The 24,768-nt window shown below is 42.8% G+C and overlaps 1 protein-coding gene across 5 annotated transcripts in view; it reads right to left on the bottom strand.

Annotated features, from left to right (window-relative positions):
* ZDHHC20 (zDHHC palmitoyltransferase 20) overlaps window positions 1-24,768 on the bottom strand; it is a 345,529-nt gene that overhangs the window by 24,858 nt on the left and 295,903 nt on the right. For all 5 annotated transcript variants that reach the window (XM_077745445.1, XM_077745448.1, XM_077745446.1 and 2 more), the window contains 4 exons: window positions 19,198-19,224; window positions 14,793-14,896; window positions 8,760-8,880; window positions 971-1,040 (listed from right to left, as the gene is read on the bottom strand). In XM_077745445.1, coding sequence (XP_077601571.1) covers window positions 971-1,040; window positions 8,760-8,880; window positions 14,793-14,852 — 251 coding nt within the window. In that variant the 5' untranslated portion in view covers window positions 14,853-14,896; window positions 19,198-19,224. The remainder of the gene's footprint in view (window positions 1-970; window positions 1,041-8,759; window positions 8,881-14,792; window positions 14,897-19,197; window positions 19,225-24,768) is intronic.

Raw genomic sequence — 24,768 nt, 5'->3', positions numbered from 1 at the left:
CACCGCAGCCTCCCCCAGCTTCAGTCGCTTCTCCTGGTTTCAGCAACCAGCTGTCACCCACGGCCTGAGAGCAGACGGTCCTCCCTGACACACCATGGGGAGAGGTCAGTGTTGCCTAACTCCACGTCACAGTGTTTATGTCATTCACCTCCCTTCATCTCACCCCAGTAAGTGGGGGTGTACCATAGACACTGAGAGAGTTCACACTCTCATAACCTTACTGCAGTATATTGTTCTAACTGATCTATTTTACTATTAGCTACTATTAACTGTTAGTTATTTTCTTACTGCGCATAATTCAGAAGTTCTATTTTATCACATATGTATGTACAGAAAAGACAGAGTCTACACAGTTTCAGGCATTCACTGGGGACCCCGGAACACATCCCCAGACTGGAAAGAGGGGCTGTTGGCTGTAACGTAAGAAACGAATAAACTAATACCCAGAATGTTAAACAACCTGTGTAATTAAAGTTCACGGACTAGCAGAGATACCTACACTGTACATCTTTCCTCCAACATGCTATCTTCTCAAAAGTGCACACAAAATCTTTCAAATTTTTCTGGGGACAATGTCACAGACAGTAATTGAAAACAGTATTTTTGTGGTTTGTTGGGTTTTAATATTAACAAGAGAAACAAGAAAAGTGTCATGATAGTCTTTTTAATCCAGGAGATAAAGTCACCTTTCTCAAAGGGGTTATTACTTGCTCATCAATATTGCATTAAGTGTAAGTATAGGAAATCTACTTAATAAAATTCTATCAACTAGTACAGGAATGAAGATTACTTCAGAGTATATTCCAGCTTACATAAGTATTTTTGTTAGCCCAGCAAACACAGCAAATAACTGGAGAGCGTGAAGTGTTTTTGCTGAGTATAAAGCATATTAAGTATTCCGTCCCCTTCTATTCTCCTGTCACCGATCTGCAGTGCTCGGGTTAAATGAAAACAAATGAGTAATACTTACATGTCACATGCTGAGCAGTGATGCGCCCGGTCAGGTTTAATCAACTGACATTTTTCACAGTATCTGATGGCTACATTTCGGAATTAAAAAGAAATTGTTGAAGGATGTACAAGCTTAATTTGACTATAACATTTGCTTTCATTCTTTTACAAATAACTGTGAAANGGGGCAGCCAGGAGGGAGAGAGAATACCTCAAGCAGGCTCCACCCGATGCAGAGCTCAACTCCCAAACCTGAGAGCTGGACCTGACCCACGGAAACCAGGAGTCGGAGGCTCAGCCCACTGGGGCACCGAGGCGCCCCGCAAAAGCTACTTTTTAAACCCGTGATTAGGGATGAACACAGAGGCGGCAACAGGACACTTAGATGCTAACTGTTCCCCGCCCGGCGGCCTCTGAAGCAAACACGCTTGCCGACCTGGCCGCAGGCAGGGGCCTAGGCCTCCGGGGAGCAGCTGAACGTGTTCCAGGCCCGAGCAATGAAACGCAGGCCCCACGTGCTCTCCTGGTGCAGCGGCGTCCTCGGTGCTGCCGGGGCTACAGGCCACTGCCGCCTTCCCTGCGACCCAGGTCAGCCCACCGGTCCCCTTCCAGCTCACGCTCGCTCGGCCCGGGTTAAGCGGAGCCCAGAGCGGCTCCGGCAGCGCCGCAGCGGGGACCCCGGGGCGGCGCTGTCCGCCCTGCGAACTGGGTGAGGAAGGAGAAGAACCAGCTCCCCGGCCCCAGCGCGGGCGCCCCAGACAGGAAATACCCACCAGTCCCTGACACCATTTCCTACGTTCTCGTGGTTTTTTGGGGTGAAAGAGAGTTAAAAAGCCTGAGTTGCTGCCTGTTACTTGCAATCCTATTTGTTTATTTGAACCTATTTTCTGTGCCATTACTGTCTGTTTCCTAGCTCAGAAAGTAGGTTCAAATAAAAATTTAAATTAATGATACCCTCTAAATAATGCATGGACGCTGTTACGTGTTTACAATCTTTTTGGAAGGAAATCTGGGAGTATCTATAAACACTTAAGATGTATACGTTCTTTGACCCAGGATCTCTACTTCGAGAAAATTCTATACACGTGTTCACTATAGCATTGTTTTTAATAATAAAATATTATGAATTACTTAAATTATGTAAATAGCGAAGCATTTTATGATATATCCATGTGGTAAAATACTACACAGACTTTAACAAGAATTTTCCATACAAAATACACGTGTACCCTAAACTGGAAAAATGCAAATAAAGCAGATGAAAAAAGGCAAATTCTAGAACAGTTTGAATATGTAGCATGTTTCACATCTCTAAGGGAAGTAAGCATATATATTTTTTCTCTTCACATATCCCAACAAAATGCATCCACCTTCCAGATGTGAATTAACATGTAAAAGAGACAAAGTGCAATTTTGAGGCACGATCCAGGTAGCTGAATTTGTATTGGTTAATATCCATCCACTTTAGTTGTTGAAATACATTAACTGTATGTAAGTTTTGCAATACTCTGCCAAGCATAAAAAATGTCTGCAGGGACACACAGGGTCCCACTAGGAACAGTGCCAGGGTGAAAGGTAAACTCATTTTTCATGTGGTGCCCTAAAATTTTTTTTTTAATCACGGCATGTGTTACTTTTATAATTTCAACAAAAGTGTCTTTAAGATGAAGAGGATGTATACAACTATCCACTTCTTTTTTTTTTCAATATTTTTTAATTTATTTCTAGGAGAGAGAGAGCGTGAGCAGGGAAGGGTCAGAGAGAGAGGGAGTCACAGACTGAAACAGGCTCCAGGCTCTGAGCTGGCAGTCAGCACAGAGCCTGACGCGGGGCTCGAACCCACGAACCGCAAGATCATGACCTAAGCGAAAGTCGGACGCTTAACCGACTAAGCCACCCAGGCGCCCCATACAACTATCCACTTCTTAAATGAGTAAGCCATGCTACACTCAGGGCCTTCCAGAACCACCTCAGCAGGGCTGGAAACGGGGGAGGTAAAACCAGACATTGTAGAAAAAGTTCAGCTTTAGGACCGTAGAAATCTCCTAGCTGATCTCTCCATTCAGCTGATGAAAAACACCCCAAAATCGCGAGAGAAAGCAATCTGTCCAAGGCCCACACAGCTGAATTAGTGCCCAGAGGAGGATCAGAGTACTCATTTTCTTTTCCTCTACACTTCCACTCAAAATTCTGAGATGGTCATTTGGCCCTGAGATGAGACTAGACAGCACAGACCTTATTTTCTTAAGCTTTTATTTATTTATTTTGAGACAGACAGAGGTAGTGTGAGTGGGAGGAGGGCAGAGAGAGAGGAACAGAGAGAGAATCCCAAGCAGGCTCTGCATTGTCAGCACAAAGCCCGACGTGGGGCCCGAACTCACGAAACCGTGAGATCATGACCTGAGCCAAAACCAAGAGTCAGACGTTTAACCGACTGAGGCACCAGGCGCCCTGCACAGACGTCTGAGGAAAACTTCTGAAGGATCTGATGAGCGAGTAGACAGAGGACCTGAGGAAAGAGAAGCCATCAGGAAAGTTCGGTTTCTGGCCCAGGCCACCNGAGTAGGGAAGGGTGTTTTTCATTTATTCACTCTCTCATTTGTTCATGCAACCAGTAGTGTATTTAGAGAGTTTCTACCATGTGACAAATCCTGCTTGCTGGCCTTCAATTCTGAATCGATGAATCCAGTTTTGTTTGGCTTTGGAGGTTTGGAGAACAGGTCACTCGAGGACAGTTGTCCTGGGGGAGCCTGGGAAGATGATGGAGGAGGACCCCAGATGGCCCCCCATGGGTACGCACAGACAGCAGACACACTGGTGCAAGGAACCCAGAAAATGAACCAAGCAGGGGACGTGGACTCGGAAGGCGCATGCCAAGAAGAGTGACTGGGGGGCTGGGGTGGGGTGGGGTGTGGGGGGTGGACCTGCAGCTTTTCCCTCTGAAAGCCCAGGAAGAGTGCTGCGGCCCTGGTGACACATGGCTGACGAGAGGCCCCCGGGTGGACAAGAAATCCTCCTGTATAGCTTCAACCCCGCCCGCTCCCCCGACACGCAAGAGCGGGTCTAGAATGTGACTGCCAGGGTGACAACGTCCTTGGATCTGCTCTAATTCATGTTTAGAAAAGTGAACTCATTCCTGGAAACTATCAAAGAAAACAAATGGAGACATAAGAAACTAATGATCACAATGTCATAGTGTCAGAATTCTAGAATTGAAAACAAAAGTTGAAGGAACAGCATGAAAAGAATTGGAGCAAGCCGCCCTCGTGAAGCTATGAAATAGAAAAATAAGGGGCACCTGGGTGGCTCAGTTGGTTAAGCATCTGACCTTGAATTTGGCTCAGGTCATGATCCCAGGGTTGTGGGATGGAGTCCTGTATTGGGCTCTGCACTGAGCATGGAGCCTGCTTAAGATTCTCTCTCTACCACCTCCCACCTCTCCCCCCTCCATCCCCTGCTTGTGTGCTCTCTTTCTAAAAATAATAATATTAAATTAAAGAAAAAGAAAAGAAAATTAGGATGAATAATCATTCAAGGATGCAGAACAGAACTAGAATAGAAAAGCAGAAAGAAGAAAGCTTTTCAAGAAGTCAGAATGGCAGAAGCCACCGCAGTCAGGTAGGGAGAACGGAAGCCAGCTGTCTGGAATTATGCAGGAAGAAACACAGGCCCTGGGCAGAGACCGCTTACGAGAAGATCTAACTCAAAGGGAAGAGAAAATATAATGGTGGTTAGAACAGCATCAGAACCAATTTTTTGTTGTTGTTGTTGTTAAGTTTATTTATTTTGAGAGAGAGAGTTTGTGAGCCAGGGAGGGGCAGAGAGAGAGGGGGAGAGAGAGAGAGTCCCAAGCAGCCTCTATGCTGCCAGCACACAGCCTGATGTGGGGGTTCGGACCCACGAACCGTAAGACCATGACCTGAGCTGAAGTCAAGAGTTGGATGTTTAACCAACTGAGCCACCCAGGTGCCCCTAAATTGTTGTTTCTAAGAGAGATACACTTTGGTGATACCTGAAAGCAGAAGGAAGAAGTTGGTTATAATTTATTAAGTGGAGAAGCAAGAATTTTAGGAGCAAACTGGGGGAGAAGAGAAGAAAAACGTCAGCAATCTCTACGCAAATATAAGAAAGGACGAGGGGCGCCTGGGGCGCTCAGTTGGTAAGTGTCTGACTTGATTTGGGCTCAGGTCATGATCTCACGGTTCGTGAGATTAAGCCCCGCGTCAGAACCAATGCTGACAGCACGGAGCCTGCTTGGGATTCTTTCTCTCCCTCTCTGCCCCTCTTCCCGCCTTTTCTCTCTCAAAATAAGTAAAATCAATGTTAAAAAAAAAAAAGAAAAAAAGGACAGGAACGCAGAGACCAAGAGGACACTGATGAGCTGTGGCGAAGCCAGTCTGTGAGGCTGCTGGCAGCTCACTGTCCCGGGAGCAGCAGGGACCGGTCACCAGGCAGCTGTGAGGCCAGCTCTCCCCCTACGCAGCCTGTGGCCCTGGGTTGGTGACTCACTCTCTACGAGTCTCAGTCTCCTCTTCCGTAAGTGCAAGTAATACCAGGTGTAAAGGATATCGCGCAGCTTAAATATAAATCTTCCGGAACAGATCAGATTCTCAATAAATCAGGTGTCATTACTAGGATAATAAAAATGATTATTTCTAATAAAACAGAAATTCAGACTTGTGACGGGAAGCATCGTGAAGGAGAGAGAACCAGGAGGAAGAGGAAGGACACACGTGGCGGCTGGGGTGGGGGGAGGGGCTCGTTCAACAAATACCTCCAGGAGAATTTCCTGACCGCAGAGTCTCAGAACGAGGTCGAGGGGTGAGATAAACAGAAATAACTATGACGCAGTGATCTGTGATCCACAAGGTAAGAGTGTGGGAAGTTCCGAGCAGACTTTTAAAAATCACTTCTTGTTCAAGTGAACAGAATTGGATGAGAAGAAGTAGCCTCTGAAATCGTAAACTGGATTAAAGAGGGAAAAATCATCATTCTGGGCGGAGGAAGAGACACGTAAAAAGGTGGAGAGAGACAGTGCGCTGGCACAGAGTTGATGCGGGGAGACAGCGCGGGGCGAAGGCAGAGAGGGACGCTGGCTGCACGCTGTGGAGGGGGAGGGCTAGAAAGACTAAATTTTGTTTGCTGAATAGATAATAGTGTGTCCACGTGGTTCAAAAAGACCAAAAAGGAAGTGAGTGAAAAGCCCCCTTCAGCCCCGAGCTCCCTCCTGTGGGGGCGGCTCTGTCACTTCACCTCTGGTCCATTACGGTCCACTCCCTATAATACATGTTTCTGTAGTTTTGTTTTGTAAAGAACGAATGGATACTACTTCTATAATAAGAAAAAGGAATAAAACTCCCCCGAAGCTTGGAATTCTAAGCAGCAGAAATGCAGTATAAAATGGCGCTCAAGAGCTAGGCCTCTGCCCGTCGTCAGAAGGTAGGCCGTAAATCCGTAAATCCCCAGGTCCTGTCGCTCGGGGGGCTCTGCAGCCCTCACTGCCCCTCATTTCGTCACCTCTCAGGTGCGGACAAGTGCAGCACCCACCCCAGAGGTGTCCCGGGGACGGAATAACCACCAGTGGAGTGTGCGCAGCAGGATTCTGGCATAACGCTGCACAGCTGAAGGGTACTATTCAGATTAGAGGAAAACCATTATAATTAATGAAAAATAATAGAGCTTCAAGTGTAAAGATTTAAATCGGAGGCTATTAGCTCTTCAGGACGCATGTCCTGCTCTGAAAATCAGATGACCTTGCTATGAATGGGCTACTCTGAAAGCTACATGTACCCACAACTTTGCATGTTATCTTGGAATTCATAAATTCTTCCAAATCTCGGACTCTACGTTAGGAACATCTAATCTACAGAACTAGAAGTACAAATAATTATCGTAAACCACACTTTTCATCTCTGAATATAAAAGAGATTATTTTATATTAGTTATCATTTACTGAAAACTTACTACTATATGCCAAGATCTACACTAAATGCACATCTCATTTACGTATCTCACTTAGTATTTCCACTAAACCAAAGACATAGATATTTTTATCCTCATTTGAAAATAAGAAAGCAGCACTTAGAAAGTCAGTAACTTTCACTACACCAGTAACAGAAAAGCTGTGGCCTGACCTGATGTTTGTGTTTCTGTCATGTATGGCAATACGTTAGTCATGCAAAAAGAATAGTATTAAATGCATGAAAAATTTTAAAGTCAAATACCCCCTTCTAAAATCCTGTACAAACTTGGTATTTCCTTAGTCACAACCCGCATGTAACTATAGAAAGGTAAAGCTCCCCTCGGAGCTCAGCAGTGTAGTGGGTTCTAGAGCCAGAGCACCTTGATTTTATTCCAATTTTTCACATAGTATTTATATAACCTTGAAGAAGATATAAACCTCTCTGTGACTCAGTTTCCTTCTCTGTAAAATGAAGACAACAGTATCCACCTCACAGGGCTGCTGTGAAGTTTAAAGGAGCACGGATATAACACGCAGAACTGGGTAACTGTTAGCTATTATATTACCTGCTCTTTGAACAAACATCACTGAAAACAATGCCCCACACTGAAGTGACCAGACTGGTCACGTGCAATTGCATCCCTAGCGTAAGACTCTCACCCTGAGAAAAGAAGGTCCGGAGGAGTCACCCATCTCAATGTCGGAATTGGGACAGTGGAAATACCAATGGCTTTGGAACCAGACAAACCTGAGTTCAAACCCTGGCTCTCTGGGGCACCTGGGGGCTCGGTCAGTTAAGCGTCAGACTTCAGCGCAGGTCATGATCTCGCAATTCGTGAGTTCGAGCCCCGTGTCGGGCTCTGTGCTGACATACACTGGAGCCTGCTTTGGATTCTGTGTCTCTGTCTCTCTCTGCCCCTCCCCTGCTCATGCTCTCTCAAAAATAAATAAACGTTAAAAAAATTTTTTTTTAAATTCTGGCTCTCTAAATATTAGTTTTAAAAACTGAACAGGGAGCACCCAGGTGGCTCAGTCAGTTGAGCATCTGACTTTGGCTCAGGTCAAACCCATGGTGAGTTCGAGCCCCACACTGGGCTCTCTGCTGTCAGCCCAGAGCCCGCTTCAGATCCTCTGTCTTCCTCTCTCTCTGCCCCTCCCCTGCCTCAAAAATAAACATTAAAAAAAAAAAAAAAGGGGGCGCCTGGGTGGCTTAGTTGGTTAAGCGTCCGACTTTCCGACTTTTGCTTAGGTCATGATCTCGCAGTTTGTGGGTTCGAGCCCCGCGTCGGGCTCTGTGCTGACTGCCAGCTCGGAGCCTGGAGGCTGTTTCAGTCTGTGACTCCCTCTCTCTCTGACCCTCCCCTGCTCACGCTGTCTCTCTCTCCTAGAAATAAATAAAAAACATTAAAAAAAAAAAAACAAAAACTTGAACAGGCTTCTTCCCTTTTGTGTCTTTTATTCCTCTCCATTCTAAGTTAGCACATTTTTGATTTAAAAAAAAATTACTCTTGTGATGACACACAATATTAAAATTCAAACCAGAATTTCCAAAAGATAGTGTGCTAAGAATAACAAGTGTAATTTTTAGCCATGATGTCGAGTTGGGACAAAAAATGCAGAGAGGCTCATAGTGAGCCCCTTAAAAAATCCGTATCAATATATGTACATATCTGGACGTATATCTGAGATACCACAGAACATACAGAACACAGGAAAATCTTGTTCTTGAAGACATTATCTGCAGCAATCACAATATCTATTTAATAGTCAAATCATGCAGAAATATCTCGGCAGGATTAACCATACTTTAAAAAGGAAAGGAAAATTTAAGACTGGTTTTTCTTACTCCTTGAAGCTGATGTGGTATAGATAGGTAAGTCCCGGGCTGCTCTTTTCAAAATTTCTTGCTGTCTTTCTTGGCTGAATTCCTTTTCATAACGTTCCTTTTCAGAATTGGACAAGTAGAACTATAAAAGGAAAAATAACTATTAACTCTTTTTAACCCCATGATCATGAACTATCACACTCAGAAAGTTTTATCCAGAACACACAAAACACATTTCCTTCCACAAAGGCAAACTTTGTTTTCAAATTTAAGAAGCTAAATCAAGTACATTTTAACAAAACTACAAACCTTTGACAGATTAAAAAATATGTGCCCTCTATTCTAATGATGGGAAAGAATATGAACTAGAAAACTTTGTTATCTTTGCTTTTCACAGACAAAATTAAACCCCGCCCAACCAAAAAGGGTTAAATATATACTTTCTATTGGTAAAAACTCTGGTGTTTGAAAATTAGTGTCAAGAAATTTTTAATTTCTGGAAGGATGTCAGAAGATTCCCTTGCTTTGGGTAACCGGTTAAATCACGGGCATGGGGGCTAACTATTTTCTGGCCAAACAGCTCAATGAGGACAAGTCATTCTTTCACTACTTTGTTCTAGCTTTTAAAAAGCTAACCAACAGGAGGGCCTTCTGCAAAATGACTAAGGACATTCAAGGCGAGCACAGTCTCCTTTTCTCAAGGAGCGATTCCTTCATGGAGTTATTTCTAGTTTCCATTTCTTAAGTCTGCATTCCCACAGTGTGGCCAGTCTCCAGTTCACGTCCTCAGACAGCATCTTCCCCACAGAGCACCTGTGCAGAGCTGCGCCCCTGGTCAGCGCGTCCATCCCAGCATCCCAAGGACCCTGAGTTTTATGCCTCTAATTTCATGCAAACAGACGCTTCCCGTTTCTATCCGTCTTTATTTCACAGAAGTTCTTTTTAAACTAAAAGTGGCTTGAGACTTGCTCTTGATCATGTCTTGTATTTTAATTATACGGTTTCTCAATTTTTTACTTACAGGGTTTTGCTTGAATGGAGTTTTATCTTTTTATACTCAAGTATTTGGACCTACCTGCTAAGTCACTACCAAACCTTCCATACCCCTGGTGCCCCTTCATCGTAACGGCAGTCTTAGCTTAGCGGTGCAGCCTCTCCTGTCACCAGCAAGGCAGCAGTCCGTCGGAAGGAGTTGAGGAACTTCCTAAGATCGCACATTTACTCACAGAGCTGATGTGAAGATTCAAGTCTTTTGAGTTTTACTCCACACGGCTAATGTAAAATAAATGTTCTTGATTTTCACAGACTGTTACTCTAAGCTGACCAAACACCACAGTTCAGGATGTCGAAGTCTATTATTGAGATATCCTCACCTGGTCCCCACAATCAAATCGTGATGGCACCAAAAATCCCCAAATGACTTACAAGGCATAAGGAGTAACGCAGACAAATAAAAAGGACAGAAAGTAGTCAGCAAAGATTTCCCTAATCTTAACTTGGACTCTGGGGGGTCACTCATCCAACCTCCCAGGCAGGTAGGAATCTTCAGAAAATGTTTCTGAGATTCACTCCCTCTTGAATCAGATACGGAAATACTTCCCTGCTTTGCAAAACGGCCCATTCTCTTTTAAGAGCATCGTACCTTGCAGCTTGTCTGAATTACACGTTCTTCCCTGACATGACGTGTGTCTGAAGCACTCACAGTGGGGTATAGGGATCACCTGGTATGATGATAAACATTCCTTTGGAAAGGAGACATTCTAATCAAATTTTACAGTTTCCTTGTAAAACGTGAACAGATTCCCCTGGACGGTCCTATTTCTAGCCAGGCCTCGACATCACTACTCTTCCTTAAGGACTACAGTTATAAACTATGAAACATTTAAACAAAATGAAAATCTCACGAGACACCAGAATTTTAGATGAGGAATGAACCCCCCCAAATTTTTCAATGGATTCGAGTTCTGAAATTATTATTATATATCTAGTTTTCATTAAGAACCGTGAATATAATCCAAACTATAAAATGCCATTATCTTAAGTTCCGTGTTCAGATGGTTCAATTTCAATATATATGAAATACCAATTAAGAAGGAGGCGTTGCTCAGGGTAACGGGAATCCACTGGTGAGTAACAATGTAGCCCTTCCCTCCGAAGTCAAATCCGTATCTATAGTCCAGCTGGAATGTTAGCCGTGCCAATAAAGAATCGGCGTAAGTACCCGGTGTGATAAAGGCTCCCTCAGGGGCGGGTAGGAGCGGCCAGTGAAAGTTTCTTGGAAGAAGCGGTGCCCGTGCTGGGTGACGAGAGATGAACAGGAATCTTCCAGGAAAACAAGGCGGCAGAGAATCTGGGTAATGGAGCCGCATACAGAAAGCACAAACGTGGGAGAGCAGCAAGGTGCAGTCAGGGCAGAACACTCCTTGGCTGCTCAGGCGCAGGAAGAGGCCGTGCAGGGGGCGTTGGCGAGATTTTAGTTCGCGAGCGCCCTGCGCGCCGCGCAAACCAGCCTGGCTTTCACCTCGGAGCTGACGGGCAGCCTCTGCAGGATTCTCAGAGAGCGATGGGGCCACGTTTTCTTTTTAGAGAGAGGACGCTCGGGGCGGAAGATGCCTGCCACCTCCTAACATGCTCCTCCTCCTCACCACTCACTCAGTCAAGTGTTTAGCAATCTGCCCATCAGAGATGAGGTCCGATTCTGGGCAATGGGGATAAAGCAATAAACAAAGAGTCTTCCTTCAAAAAGCTAATACTTCAGTAAAAGAGATACTGTACTAACTTATAAAGGTCTCAGTTTAAGTGCCACTTCCTGGGAGGTCTCCTTGGCCACACTACCTAAAGTAGCTCTTCTCTCTAGTAGCTTTTATTGTTATGGTTTCCTACATTATCATGTTCTTATTCTAAAGTTACGCAAATGTGGGGCGCCTGGGTGGCTTAGTTGGTTAAGCGTCCGACTTTCGCTTAGGTCATGATCTCGCGGTTCGTGGGTTCGAGCCCCGCGTAGGGCTCTGTGCTGACTGCCAGCTCAGGGCCTGGAGCCTGTTTCAGTCTGTGACTCCCTCTCTCTCTGACCCTCCCCTGCTCACGCTGTCTCTCTCTCTCTCCTAGAAATAAATAAAACATTAAAAAAAAAATTTTAAAGTTACGCAAATGTGTCACAGTTGTCACCTGCTTACCACCTGTAAGGACGTGTTTGCCCTGCTCTTTTAACTCCCGGAGCCGGCACAGTCTGGTAAACAGTAGGTGCTAAGTTCTTGCTGACAAAGAATGAAAAATATACCCAGGGGCGCCCGGGTGGCTCAGTTGGTTCAATGCCCGATTTCGGCACAGGTCATGACCTCCTGGTCTGTGAGTTCGAGCCCCGCGTCAGGCTTGCTGCTGTCGGTGCAGAGCCCACTTCGGATCCTCTCTCCCTTTCTGCCCCTCCCCAGCCCGTGCACACGTGTGCTTGCTCGCTCTCAAAAATAAAACCGTTAAAAAAAAAAAAAAAAAAGAAAAAATAGCCATACTTTTAACTTCCCTAAAAATGTAAAGTTTCTGCTTTTTAGATTCAAACAACCTCCCTGGGTCTGATTCCCACGTGTTTTCCTAACCTCTCAGCTCCCTGAGTCCTTTCAATGCAGTTCCGTCAGGAGCTACCTCACAGCTCTGTAGTCACCACGAGGAGTGACCTCGGCGGCCGGCCCAGAGCCACAAACCCCTGCTCCTTCCCGGCTGTCACTGCAGCTGGACTGAGCTGGCCCTTGATGACTGCATAATTAACTCATTCAGTAGCAAGCACCTACTCTGTGCTAAGCAGTGGGGGGAGGGAGGTAGTGCAGGACACCATAAAAATGATCTCTGCCCCCCAAAAACAGACAATAGAGTGATGCACAGCAGTCAGGAGGCAATTAGGAAGCTGGACGGTAAGTTCTATGATGGCGGGGGGGCTGCCGCCGAGCTTCTCGGGGCAGGGGAGCGTGCAGAATGGGAGTGCGTGTGCAGGCTTAAGCCCTGGGCCGAATGCTACATGGATGCAATTTGACAAAACAGCAACCAAAATAAGTAAATAACATTTAAATGGCACTTACTATGTGTTGTGTAGTCTTCTGAGCCCTTTACATACACTATTAACCACATACTATTATTATAAACATTACTAACCACATATACTATTAATCTCTTCAATGTTTACAACAATCCCGTAAGGCATACACGACTATCCATCCTCCTCATTCCACAGGAGAGAGGGGGGTACAGAGAGCGGAGGCGAGATTCCGGTGCCACGCAGCCAGGAGGGAACTGAGGCACAGAGCTGTTGAACCCGGGTGGTCTGCAGCCAGTCTGAGTCCCTCACCTCTACACTGTACTGCTTCTCAAAAGTAGTACCAACCGGGTTTCTTATTCTATTTTTTCTTTCCTATAAGGAGAACCATCTACTTCTGCACATGCTCTATTTTCAATGGGCATCACTAGCATTCAATGATCAAGTAAAATTAGTTCCTTTCCAACTCAGAGCTTAAGATGTAGATGGACGTTTGTAACGTAACTTTAAAGTAGACTAATTACTACCAAATGTCTAAAGAATGAAGAAACACTAAGTTTGAGCGATGTGTTCATCGCTAAAATAAAAGCACTCAATAGAAAAAAAAGGGCAAAAACCGTTTGGCATTTTCCTAACGCTGAATTACATACAACATAGGGTCCAGGCATCTCCCTGAAAGAACGCTATGTGTAGGTCTGTAAATATGCATGTGTGTGTGTGTGATATATACGCAGTAGAATGTTCATGGCAGCCCTAAACTGGGAGCCCCCCACATGTCCTTGCCCACGGACAGCAGACCACTTAAATAATCTGTTATTTACCACAACTGAACACTAACCCATCATGAGAATGAATGCTTCACAACTACGTACAACAACACGGATGAATCTCGCAAACAGAATGTTAATGAAAGAAGCCAGACACACAAACACACAGAGTGTAATGACTCTGTTTACATAAAGTGCAAAACCAGGCAAAACAAACTGATGCTAACGGGGGGCAGGAGAGTGGTTTGCGTGAAGGGGTGAGTGGAAGGAGCATGAAGCGGCATAAAAGACGCCGGGAGTGTCCTGCTTCTGCGGCCGGGGTGGTGGTGACCACAGGGTGTTCGGTGTGTGACTTCAGCAACTTACACTTACGGATGTGCTTTTCTGTGTGTGCGCTCTATAAAAAGTTAAATGAAAGCTGGGATTATTTTTAAACTTATGGTCTATAATTTTTAAAGAATTTGATATGAGGGGAAATAATTATCATCATCACCTAATATCTGACTGCCGACCATGTAGCAGCTACTATGTTCAAAGCTTTACGTGAACGAAGCTCACTTAATCCTCACAAATGTCTTACGGAAACAGGCACTATCCTTAGCTCCATTTTCCAATGAGGAAACCGAGGCTCAGAGACATTAAGTAATGTGTTAGAGCAGAAAAATCACACTCAGGAAATCCTAACACTGGAGAGCATATTCTTCGCCATCTAACTATACCAAACGTCAGTCAGCTATGTCAAGGCACGAGAAACATACTGGTCTTAAAACTTATTCTACGTAAATATCTACTCACATTATTTTCCCAACGGAACCTCTACTAACCATACTAAAGTATAACACACGGGACCCTACTCAAGTTGTTTCCCGCGATCAAAACTCTCTTTAGTTGCAGCACATGCGTTCAGGCCTGAGAAAATACGTTAAGGTGTCTAAAAATAAACTCTATGCCTCTAAATCAGTTCTGTCCTTTAAGATTTTTTACTCCAATAATAAAAGAAAAGTATGTCTGTAAGAAAATACAGCAAGGCAGAAAACCACCAGTATAAGCAAACTTTAGCACTATCATTGATCTTAGTGTGCTACGCGGGTTGTACCTGAGCCCAGGCTGGTGACTCACATTCACGATGTGGAGTCACCAAGCAAGTTCATGAACGGAAACAGAACAAATGCATTATGTAATAAAGTTTTAACGAAGGTAACACAGGGAAAATAATTCCATAATTAGCTACAGCATTTGGCAATTTACCAACATTAAATTTACCTCTTTGGAGGGGGAAGCGGGAGATGTGAAAATTGTCATCCAATAGGACCATACAAACATAACAAAGAACAGATGGAAAGCCACAAGGTAAACAACGGCCTTTCCTGGTAAATAAAAACAAATAACATTTCATTGAATCCAGGTGAAAACAGGAAGAAGCATTACATTAAAACACAATATTTAGGGTCAGGAGGTTTAATCTAATAAATAATTAAAATCTACTGAAGACATCAAATATGTAAACTCTGTTATCTGCATGACGAAACATTACGAATAGGAAGAATTCCTGCATTTAAGGGTTATCAGCCTCATTTATAAGTAAAGACACCTCCTCCTCTCACTGTATTTCAAGCTCTTTCTCAAAGTTACATTGTAGATGATTTAAAAATTATTTAAGGCAGAATCCATCATTATGAACATGAAATCCAAGGAACTATAAACCGAAAGTAATACCGGAGGTTCCCATCACAGTGAATAAAGAGTCATCTAAAAACTTAGCTCCTGGACTGTCCAGAAGAGTCATGCTGTCCATTCTCCTTTCAACACAGGGTGAACCCCAAAATTTTCAGCCACTTAAAAGTCCTGCCATAACTGTTTCCCAAGTAGATTCGTGTATCATTCTAACATCCTCATCTCCAAATCTTAACTCACAGATAGAATTCAGAGCTTTTTGTTGCGTTCTGCAGTGTTTCTATGTGACTGTAGTAGGACTGGTTTCCATAGGAAACAAGGACTATTTACCAGGTGCTTGAACTCTTTTTGCATTTGGAACGGGACACCACAAACCCAATGAACAAAACAAAGTAGACACAAGCATAAAAGTTTGCAATTCTACTCATTTTTAAAGTTCAGATCAAATATTACCTCTTCCACGTAAGCCTTCTCCATGACTCTGGGAATCTATTACGTCTTCATACTATACTCCCTCCCCCCGCCCCAAATCTGCTCAGACTTCAATTAAAGCACTTAATTTGTTTCATTAAAGTTAGCTGTTCAATACTGATGGCCTAATACATGCAAAACATTTAAAACAGTGCCTGGCACATAATAAATCCTTAATAAATACTGGCTATTTCTTAAAGTAATCTCTACACCCAACGTGGGGTTTGAGCTCACAACCCTGAGATCAAGAGTCGCATGCTCTACTGACTTAGCCGGCCAGGCACCCCAGTACAGGCTATTATTGATTACTATCCAAGAATCTTAATTTCCTTTCAAAATTTGGTTCTTTTTGCATGTTCCCTATTTCAGTGTTTCCCAAGTTTAAGAAGTGATAAAAGTTTTCATTGGTTGGAGTGAAGTGAGAAACACTAAGAACAATGTAGTGAAGTTTTTATAAAGCTAACATGTATTGAATTCAAAGTGCCATTCTTCCTTTGGTCTGAGGTTATTTTTTCTTTCACTCGCAGTTAAAAAAAGTTCTTTCTTTCTTTCTTTTTTTTTTTTAAACAATTAACACTCATCTGACCCAGCCTTTTCTTTTGCAGTGACATTGGTGTGTGTGTGGCTGGGGGCGCAGAGCCACCAGTCTGCAGCTCCCTGGCCCAGGAAGCCAGGGCCCAAGGAGTCCTCACGTCGCACGGCTAGTCAGCACAGAGCGCTTCAAAGTCCAGTTCCCAAAATCTCTTTCAAAGTAAACCCTCTCTGTCGGTATTTTCACTCTCGATGTCACGGCTCATAACCTGTGGCTTATCTGGTTCACCGCCAGTGCCAACGGGTCTCCGTGCCTCCGGCCCATCTCAATGGCAGGTGTGAGAAGTGTCGTTCACTGTATCACCTTGGCTGTGACCTTGCTGGGAGACAGCTCCACTGCATGGCTGATGTATGCTGTCAACCACTGGGACTTCCTAGTAACCACATTAGACCAGAGCGACTCAGGTCACCAAGTCCACATAGTGACAGCCTTCCTGAAGGTATATAACGGGCACCTTATTTCTAACTCTCCCGATAGTCGTGTAAGGTATTCTTTCAGTTTACAAATGTGAAACCTGGGGCTCAGAGAATTTAATGTCTTGCCCGATGTCACTTAGTAAACGACAAAGCCAGAATTCAAACCCATGTCTGCTTGATAAAAACCCACGGTTCTTTTCACTGTGTCATACCTAGAAGTGTGTTTTCCTTCACTTTCCCCATCATCTTAGCATTCGATTTCAGAGCCAACATCTGATGCCCAAATGAAATCCTTCCCACAGCCTCCATCTATCTTCAAATCTGCCTTCCTTTGAATGTCCACTAAAACTGATTGTCATCCTCATTGAAAGTTCTGGTTTCTCAAAATATCTGCTCCCTTCAGGTTGAACCCCATGGACTACCTAATGTGGATACATTATCAGGCCTTCATTTGATTTTCCTTTGGAAAGTATACAGGAGCTCAGTCTCCTACAGTAGTTATACGAACACGGAGGCATTTACTGAGTCGCGGTATTAATTTCAGCTCGCTCGCTTCACCTATTCATATTTTTGCCTGGCCCCCATATTCAATCAAGTTTGTCAATCTTCATCTGTATACTACTGTATAGCTTTGAGATAACTGGTAACCTTGAGGTGCTTTAAACTTCTTAATCATTTAGTTACTTACAACTAAAGTCGGCACATAAAACAATATACTATCAAAATATTTTTAAAGACATTTAAAATATTTTTAGAGTTTTTCTGCTCTCCACAAGAACAAAATGGTTTCTGCTTTAAAAAAATCTTAACCCTCAGTAAAAAAACCAAAACAGATAAATCTCTTAGCATAATGCCTGAAATATAATAAGCACTTAACAAATGGAAATTATCACATTATAATGTAATGAAAAACACTGCTTTTATTTAAAAAATTTTTAATGTTTATTTTTAATTTTGAGAGAGAGAGAGACAAGCAGGGGAGGGGCAGAGAGAGAGGGAGACACAGAATCCGGAGCAGGCTCCAGGCTCTCAACTGTCAGCACAGAGCCCAACATGGGGCTCGAACTCATGAACTATGAGATCATGTCCTGAGCCAAAGTCAGACGCTCAACTGACTGAGCCACCCAGGTGCCCTGATGAAATTACTGCTTTTAAATAAATTAGAAATAATGTGACTATTAGTAAGAAAACTGCTGGTCACATATATATGCTCTAAACCATTGGTTAGAAGTGACAAAGTAAAATGTTAATTAACTAAGCAAATTAAATCAAAACAAAAAAATCTATAAATCAAAAAGTCTGATTCAAAAATCACTTGTAAATGAATTTAAAAAAAAACAAGCAAAGAAAAAAATTCATCAAAAGAGTCTTTGAAAGACATGGCCAAAACAGACCCAAGAAATAATGAGACAAGTTAGATGTTCTTTTATAAATACTTCAGAAATCCTCTGCTTTCTGTATCTGTGCTATAAATAGGAAATAGTTTTGATTTAAAGGAAGAAAATCAAGCCTACCCAGGGTAAGTCTATATTCCTCCTCAGCCCTGGCTAGAGCTGAAAAATTAGATTCAAAGCAACTTGAGATTTACATGCTTAATGCCTGTTTCCAATAAGAATAAATATTTATCAATAATTTCTAACTCTTCAACTGGTTTAGAAGTCCTCTGGGTTTTGTACCTCTAATCAAATTTTATTTTTGAAATCTGATCTCAATAACTTAATATTTTATTTTATCCTGGTGAGATACTGAGCAATGATTTTTCCCTCCAGGCATTATCTCCTTGACTAGTTGTTACAAAAAAAGTAGAATTCCCTTTGAAAATGAACTAGTAATACAATTTACAAATTTAGTTTGGTTATTTTGTAAAATGTCTGTGAGCAGTATTATTTGCAACAAACACATTATCAAGAGAACCATCAATAAAGTTTGGGCATTATGACACAAAATCCCCTCCTCAACCCTAGCTAGAACTGACAGTAAAAATTTTTGGGGCGCCTGGATGGCTCCATTGGTTGGGCGCCCGACTTCTGATTTTGGTTCAGGTCATGATGTCACGGTCCTGGGCCCTGGGCCCTGGGCCCTTGCGTCCGCTCAGCGCTGAGGGTGGAGCCTGCTTGGGACGCTCTGTCTCCCTCTGCCCCTCCCCCCACATGCTCTCTCTGTCCCTCTAAAATAAATAACTAAACATTAAAAAAAAAATAAAGAAAAGAAGAATCTTTGAATTACTACTATCAAAAGTTCTGAAGAACATACAAGGCATAAATATGTACATAAATATATCAAAGAACTTTGGGTAGTACGTGCCTTACAAAATTAAAAGCTACTCCAGTTTATATATATAAACACTGCAAATGAAAAGATACTGAATAGGAATTAACCCAATACTGTATCTCCTACTTAAACTTTAAAAACAAAGATTTTCTTTCTGAAGACAAAAACACATACAGTCATCACTAAATAAAACCATGAAGATACCATAAGCATTCTACTTAAATTGAGACTTAAAGTGCCTTACCGTTTTCTTCATTTCCAGAGAGAGTAACTAGAATAGAAGAAAAACAGTGAATAAATAATATACTGTAAACATTTTGTACATAAATGTTATTTCAGATTAACTATTCACCTTAACACCTTTTTCGCACAAATAAAATTTAGTTATAATATATAAACACAAATGCAAATTCAGGATTGCACACTTTATTTATTATTTTTAAAATATAATTTATTGTCAAGTTAGCTAACATACAGCGTATACAGTGTGCTCTTGGTTTTGGGGGTAGATTCTGGGATTCATCGCTTACATACAACACCCAGTGCTCATCCCAACAAGTGCCCTCCTCCGTGCCCATCACCCACTTTCCCCTCTCTGCCCCCCCCCTTTACCCCTCGGTTTGTTCTCTGTATTTAAGGGTCTTTTATGGCTTGTCTCCCTCCCTCTCTGGTTTTAACTATTTTCCCCCCTTCCCTTCCCCCATGGATTTCTGTTAAGCTTCTCAAGTTCCACATATGAGGAGACTGCACACTTTAAAAGCACTAAAATGCTAAACATAAAATTTTTCTTTCTCATCTACCAATCACATTAAGATTTTTTTCACACCTTTGTTACTTTTAAGCCTCTCAGTACGTTTATAGTTATGTTTTCTTTAGCTCTTTCCTTAAAGCCAGGACTCTCCTGCACGGGCTCATACTCACGTGCGCATTCTGGGATGTTCTTACCGAACTTCGTGAAAACTATACTCAAGACAATTTGTCTTTCTCTATAGAAAAACATAAAGGAACCTGTCCCTGTAATTTTTACAGTGCTTTTTATTCCTAGCTTAAAACCCTGGGAACTGCTATCTATTCCTTCTCTCCAGATGGTCCAATGGCCTCTAGGTCCTGTCAATTCTGCTGTCCAGGCCTTTCCAAATCTGTCACCTCCTCTCAACTTTTCCCATTGCCTTATTTCAGCCCCTCTTCAAACATAATGGCCTAAAGAGACTTTGAAGTATTGCTTTTAACACACCTCACCGCCAGCACATTTGATGGCTGGATCTTCTCTAACACCTCCCAGTTCTTTACAGAATAGAGTCCAAAATCTTCAGGGCAGCAACCACAGGCCCTCAGTGCTCCACCTCTCCAGTCTGTCACTTGCCCATACCTGTAGTCTAATTGTCCCAAACAAGTGGCAGTTTCCTAAATGCATCCAGCAGTTTCACATGTGCTGTGTGCCTCCCCAATTCATACTCCCTGGCCCAGTTTAAATACTACCTCCTTTGTAAAGCCTTCCCGAGTCCCTCTTTAGGCAGAGCAGACACTCCTTTATATCACCACTGCTCACTCTTCCGACTTTACTATGCCACCTTATTTTTTTTTGCAATTACTTGGTGATATGTCCTGTTTCGCCCTACTGGACTGCACAGGCGTGGAATCGGGTCTTAGAATCATAACAACCCTAAAAAGTATTATTAACTGTATTTTACAGATAAGTAAGCGAAGGCTCAAAATATCTAAACGACTTGCTTAAAGTCACAAAACTAGTACATGTAGTGTAGACAGGATCTGAGTTCAAGTCTACTTGGACTTGTGTTCTTTCCTGTCGTGTCTCTCACCTTATTCCCTGTTTTAGTTCTAAAGCCTGGCATACAGCAGCAATGCTTAAGAAATGTTTGTCAATAAGCACTTTTGACTAAAATCTGTTGATAAAAGAGACAGAAGTACCTGGATACTTCCTTTATAAATTAAAATATATCTACTTCAATCCTCAAACCAGCATAATTTAATGAGAAACACTAACAAAGTATTCCCACTGAAGTTTAGGAACAAAACAAGCAAGTTCGTGATTTTTGTTTTAAAGCATTGTTTTAGGGAGGCTTCTTCACCCCCAGCTCAGACAAGTCAGGCAGAGCACTGGGGTAGTTACACCCTGGGCTGGGCCCCCTGGCCTCACAAAGCATTCCTCATTTATGCTAACATACACTAAAAATATAATTTTCATTATTGCCACAATGTGAAATGATTGGGAAGCACTATACAAGCCACACAATTATGAGAAATAAACTAATGGGAGAAAAACAGAAAAGAAGCAAATGTATCTCTAGTTGCAGATTATAAGACTGTATACCTTCATAGCCAAAGAAATCCAACTGAAAAACTATCATACACGAGAGGCGGTAGGAGTCGACAGACATCAGCAGCTTTCCCAATGTGCATGCAATCACCATGGAGAAATTACAGCTGAAGAAAGGTTTTATCTATAAAGCCCCCTAAAAAGGTAACATTCCTAGAAATGGACATTAGAACAGGGCAAGATCTACACAAGTGCTCCCCACACAAGTGCTCCCCACAAGCCTCCGCTGATTCCGTGGGGAGGGAGGCTTCCTTACTGCCACTGGGAAGCGAGGCCTTCTGCCCAGGCCTTCACCTGCCCTGATCCGGACCCCCCCGCCCCCCTAAGGAAAGTGGAGGAGGAGATACCAGAGGGTTCCCTGTTACGGCTGGCCAGGGGCAAGTCTTAAGCCCACACTCAGGCTCTGCCGGAGAAAGGAGGGGACAGGGTGCAGTTTTCCAAAGTTTTTGGCTGAAGTAGGGCAGCTGCTGTCTAGTTTTGTCTTGCTAGGTTGCCCTTCTCCCGGTTTGGCTACAGAAAACCAGCTTGACTTGGGTTTGGGTCTGTGCCCAGCTGATCTGCCTCTCTCTCTCCACATTTCACAACCTGCTTTATGCACAGTAGGCAGGGGTTGGGTTGTACTTAGCAGGAAAAGCGTGTTCACTCGTCCCAGAACCAGAAACTCTGATGCGTTTCTCTGTCCCGCAGAGCGGTATTCTACCGTGTGGACGGGCCCCAACTTATGTACCCGTTCACCAAAGGGTAAGACATTGGCTTTCGGTTTTTGGCTATCGTGACTTGACTGCTCACACAGAAGCCTTTGGGTGGACGTATATTTTCATTACTTGGGTCAATATTAGCTAGGAGATTGCTGGAGCGATGTTTAAGTGTATCAGGAAGAGCCACGCCGTTTTCAAAAGCGGCTGTATTGTTTTACATTCCCCACCAAAAACATACCAGTTACAAGTGGCTCCACACCCTCATCGACACTTGGAACTGTCACTCTTTAAACTTTTAGCTATTCTAAAACCATATGGGGACACCTCACTGATTTGTGTTTCCCTAAACACTAATGGCGCCGAATATCCTGTGATGTGCTTACTGGCCAGCCCTACACTTCTGTGCGAAGCTGCGGGTTGAAATTGTTGGCCACTTTTTAGTTACCAATTCCCTTAATATTGAAGGGTGGGCCCTTTATATCCTGGACATAGTCCTTTAACAAATATATTGTGCAAATACTTCCGTTTAGTCCATGTTTTATCTTTTCCTCTATTTAACAGTTTTAAAGAGCAGAACAAATTTATTTTGATGAAATCCAATTTATCTTTTTTTTTTTCTTTTACGGGTCATGCTTTGTGCCCTATGAAGGAAATCTTCACCAACAACAGGACACAGAGATTTGCTCGTATGTTTCTTTCTTGAAGTTTAATAGGTTTTACATTTAGGTCTGTAATCTATTTTAAAAGCTGATTTTTAAAATTATGGTATTAAAAATATGGTATAAAAAGGGTTGAAATGAATCTTATTGCATTTAGATGGCCAAAAGTTCCAATATTTTTTAGCTGAAACTATCCTTTCCCTATTGAATTGCCTTGGAACTTCTGACAAAATTTAATTAAAAATTAAATTAACAGAGGCGACTGGGTGGCTCAGTCGGTTAAGCGTCCGACTTTGGTTCAGGTCATGACCTCACAGCTCATGAGTTCGAGCCCTGCATCAGGTTCTCTGTCAGTGCAGAGTCTGCTTCAGATCTTGTCTCCTCTCTCTGCCCCTCCCCCTTCCCCCCCCCATTAAAAATAAGTAAACATTTTTCCAAACATTAAACAACAGACATGTGTGAGGGGCTGTTTCTGTACTCTTATTCTGTCCTATTGATGGATCCAGGCCCAGCCTTACGCCAACACCACACTGACCCATCCTTTGGCGCTCTTAGTAAATCTTGAATCAGACAGTGCGAGTCCTTGGCTATTTTAGGTCCTTTGCATTTCCATATAAATTTGAAACTTATCTTACTGATTTCTTAAAAAAAAAAAATGGCTGGGGCGCCTGGGTGGCTTAGTCGGTTAAGCGTCTGACTTTCGCTTAGGTCATCATCTCGCGGTTCGTGGGTTTGAGCCCCGCGTCGGGCTCTGTGCTGACTGCCAGCTCAGAGCCTGGAGCCTGTTTCAGAGTCTGTGTCTCCCTCTCTCTCTGACCTTCCCCTGCTCACACTGTCTCTCTCTCTCTCTCTCTCCTAGAAATAAAAAACATAAAAAAAAAATGGCTGCTGGGATTTTGGTTGGATTTGTGCTGTCTCCATAGATCAATTTGGAAAGAGCAGACATCTTTATAATAATCAGTCTTCCACTCCACGGACATAGTGCATCTCTTCATTTTAGATTTTATCTCAACTATACACAAAACTTTGTATTTTGTTAGATTTATCCCTAAAGTATTGTTTTTGATGTGATTATAAATAGTACTTTTTGAAAACTTCAATTTCTAATTCTTATTAGTTAGAAATATTGCTGAGTTTTGTTTACTGATCTTAGATCATACCCCATGAAACTGCTAAATTTACTTATTAGTTTTTAGTAGTACTTTTGTATATTCCTTGGGATTTTCTGCATAAATGATTTGACTGTTAATTAACAGTTTTCCTGCCTTTACTATCTATGTATAAGCAGATACATACTTTTTTTAAGAAAAACATCTCATGAGTTCGTACTAATAATTCAAATTCTAGTCTACAAAGTTTTCATCATTTACTTTATAATTGTACCTTTTTTTTTAAGAAGTGAGAATCCTGGTTCTCAAAGAAAGGACGAAGAATCAGAATATCATACATTATTCATTTTGTTTTTTAAAATGTTTAATTTTGAGAGAGAGAGAGCAAGGAAGCGGGAGCAGGAGCAGGGCAGAGAGAGAGGGAGACAGAGGCTCTCGTGCAGGCTCTGTGCTGACAGCAGCGAGTCCGATGCACGGCTCCAACTCTCGAGCCAGTCTCATGACCTGAGCTGAAACCGGATGCTCAATCGACTGAGCCACCCAGGCGCCCCTTATGATTATTCATTTAAATAATGTTTTCACACTATCTAACAGCTCTACTATATCCACTTAGTTGTAGCGCACACCCATTACAAACCAGTCTCTTTCCTTATTACCTTTACTTACAGGTCTGAGGTCTACAAGAAGATACATATTAAATGTTCACATCAGAGTTTAAGTTGATATCTCATTAGTCATTCTGGTTGTCTAAAACTCCTTCCCATTCTCTAGCAAACTGGTTTTGTCACATACTATTCAAGTTGTTAAATGTTTTTGTGCAGTGATCTGGGGAGACTCAAACATAAGGCACCATCACCTTCCCAGAATCTCATATGATAACCAGGGGTGCCTGAGCTGGTTAAGCACCCAATGCTTGATTTCAGCTCAGGTCATGATCCCAGGGTCATGGGAACCTTAGATTAGCCCAGCGCCTGCACCTGCTTAAGATTCTCTCTCTCTCCCCCCCCCCCC

The sequence above is a fragment of the Crocuta crocuta genome, unplaced genomic scaffold (assembly GCF_008692635.1).
Source record: "Crocuta crocuta isolate KB4526 unplaced genomic scaffold, BGI_CrCroc_1.0 scaffold258, whole genome shotgun sequence".
NCBI classification, from domain to species: Eukaryota; Metazoa; Chordata; class Mammalia; order Carnivora; family Hyaenidae; genus Crocuta; species Crocuta crocuta.
The sequence above is the reverse complement of the archived record's forward strand: the minus strand, read 5'-3'. Positions and strand labels throughout refer to the sequence as shown.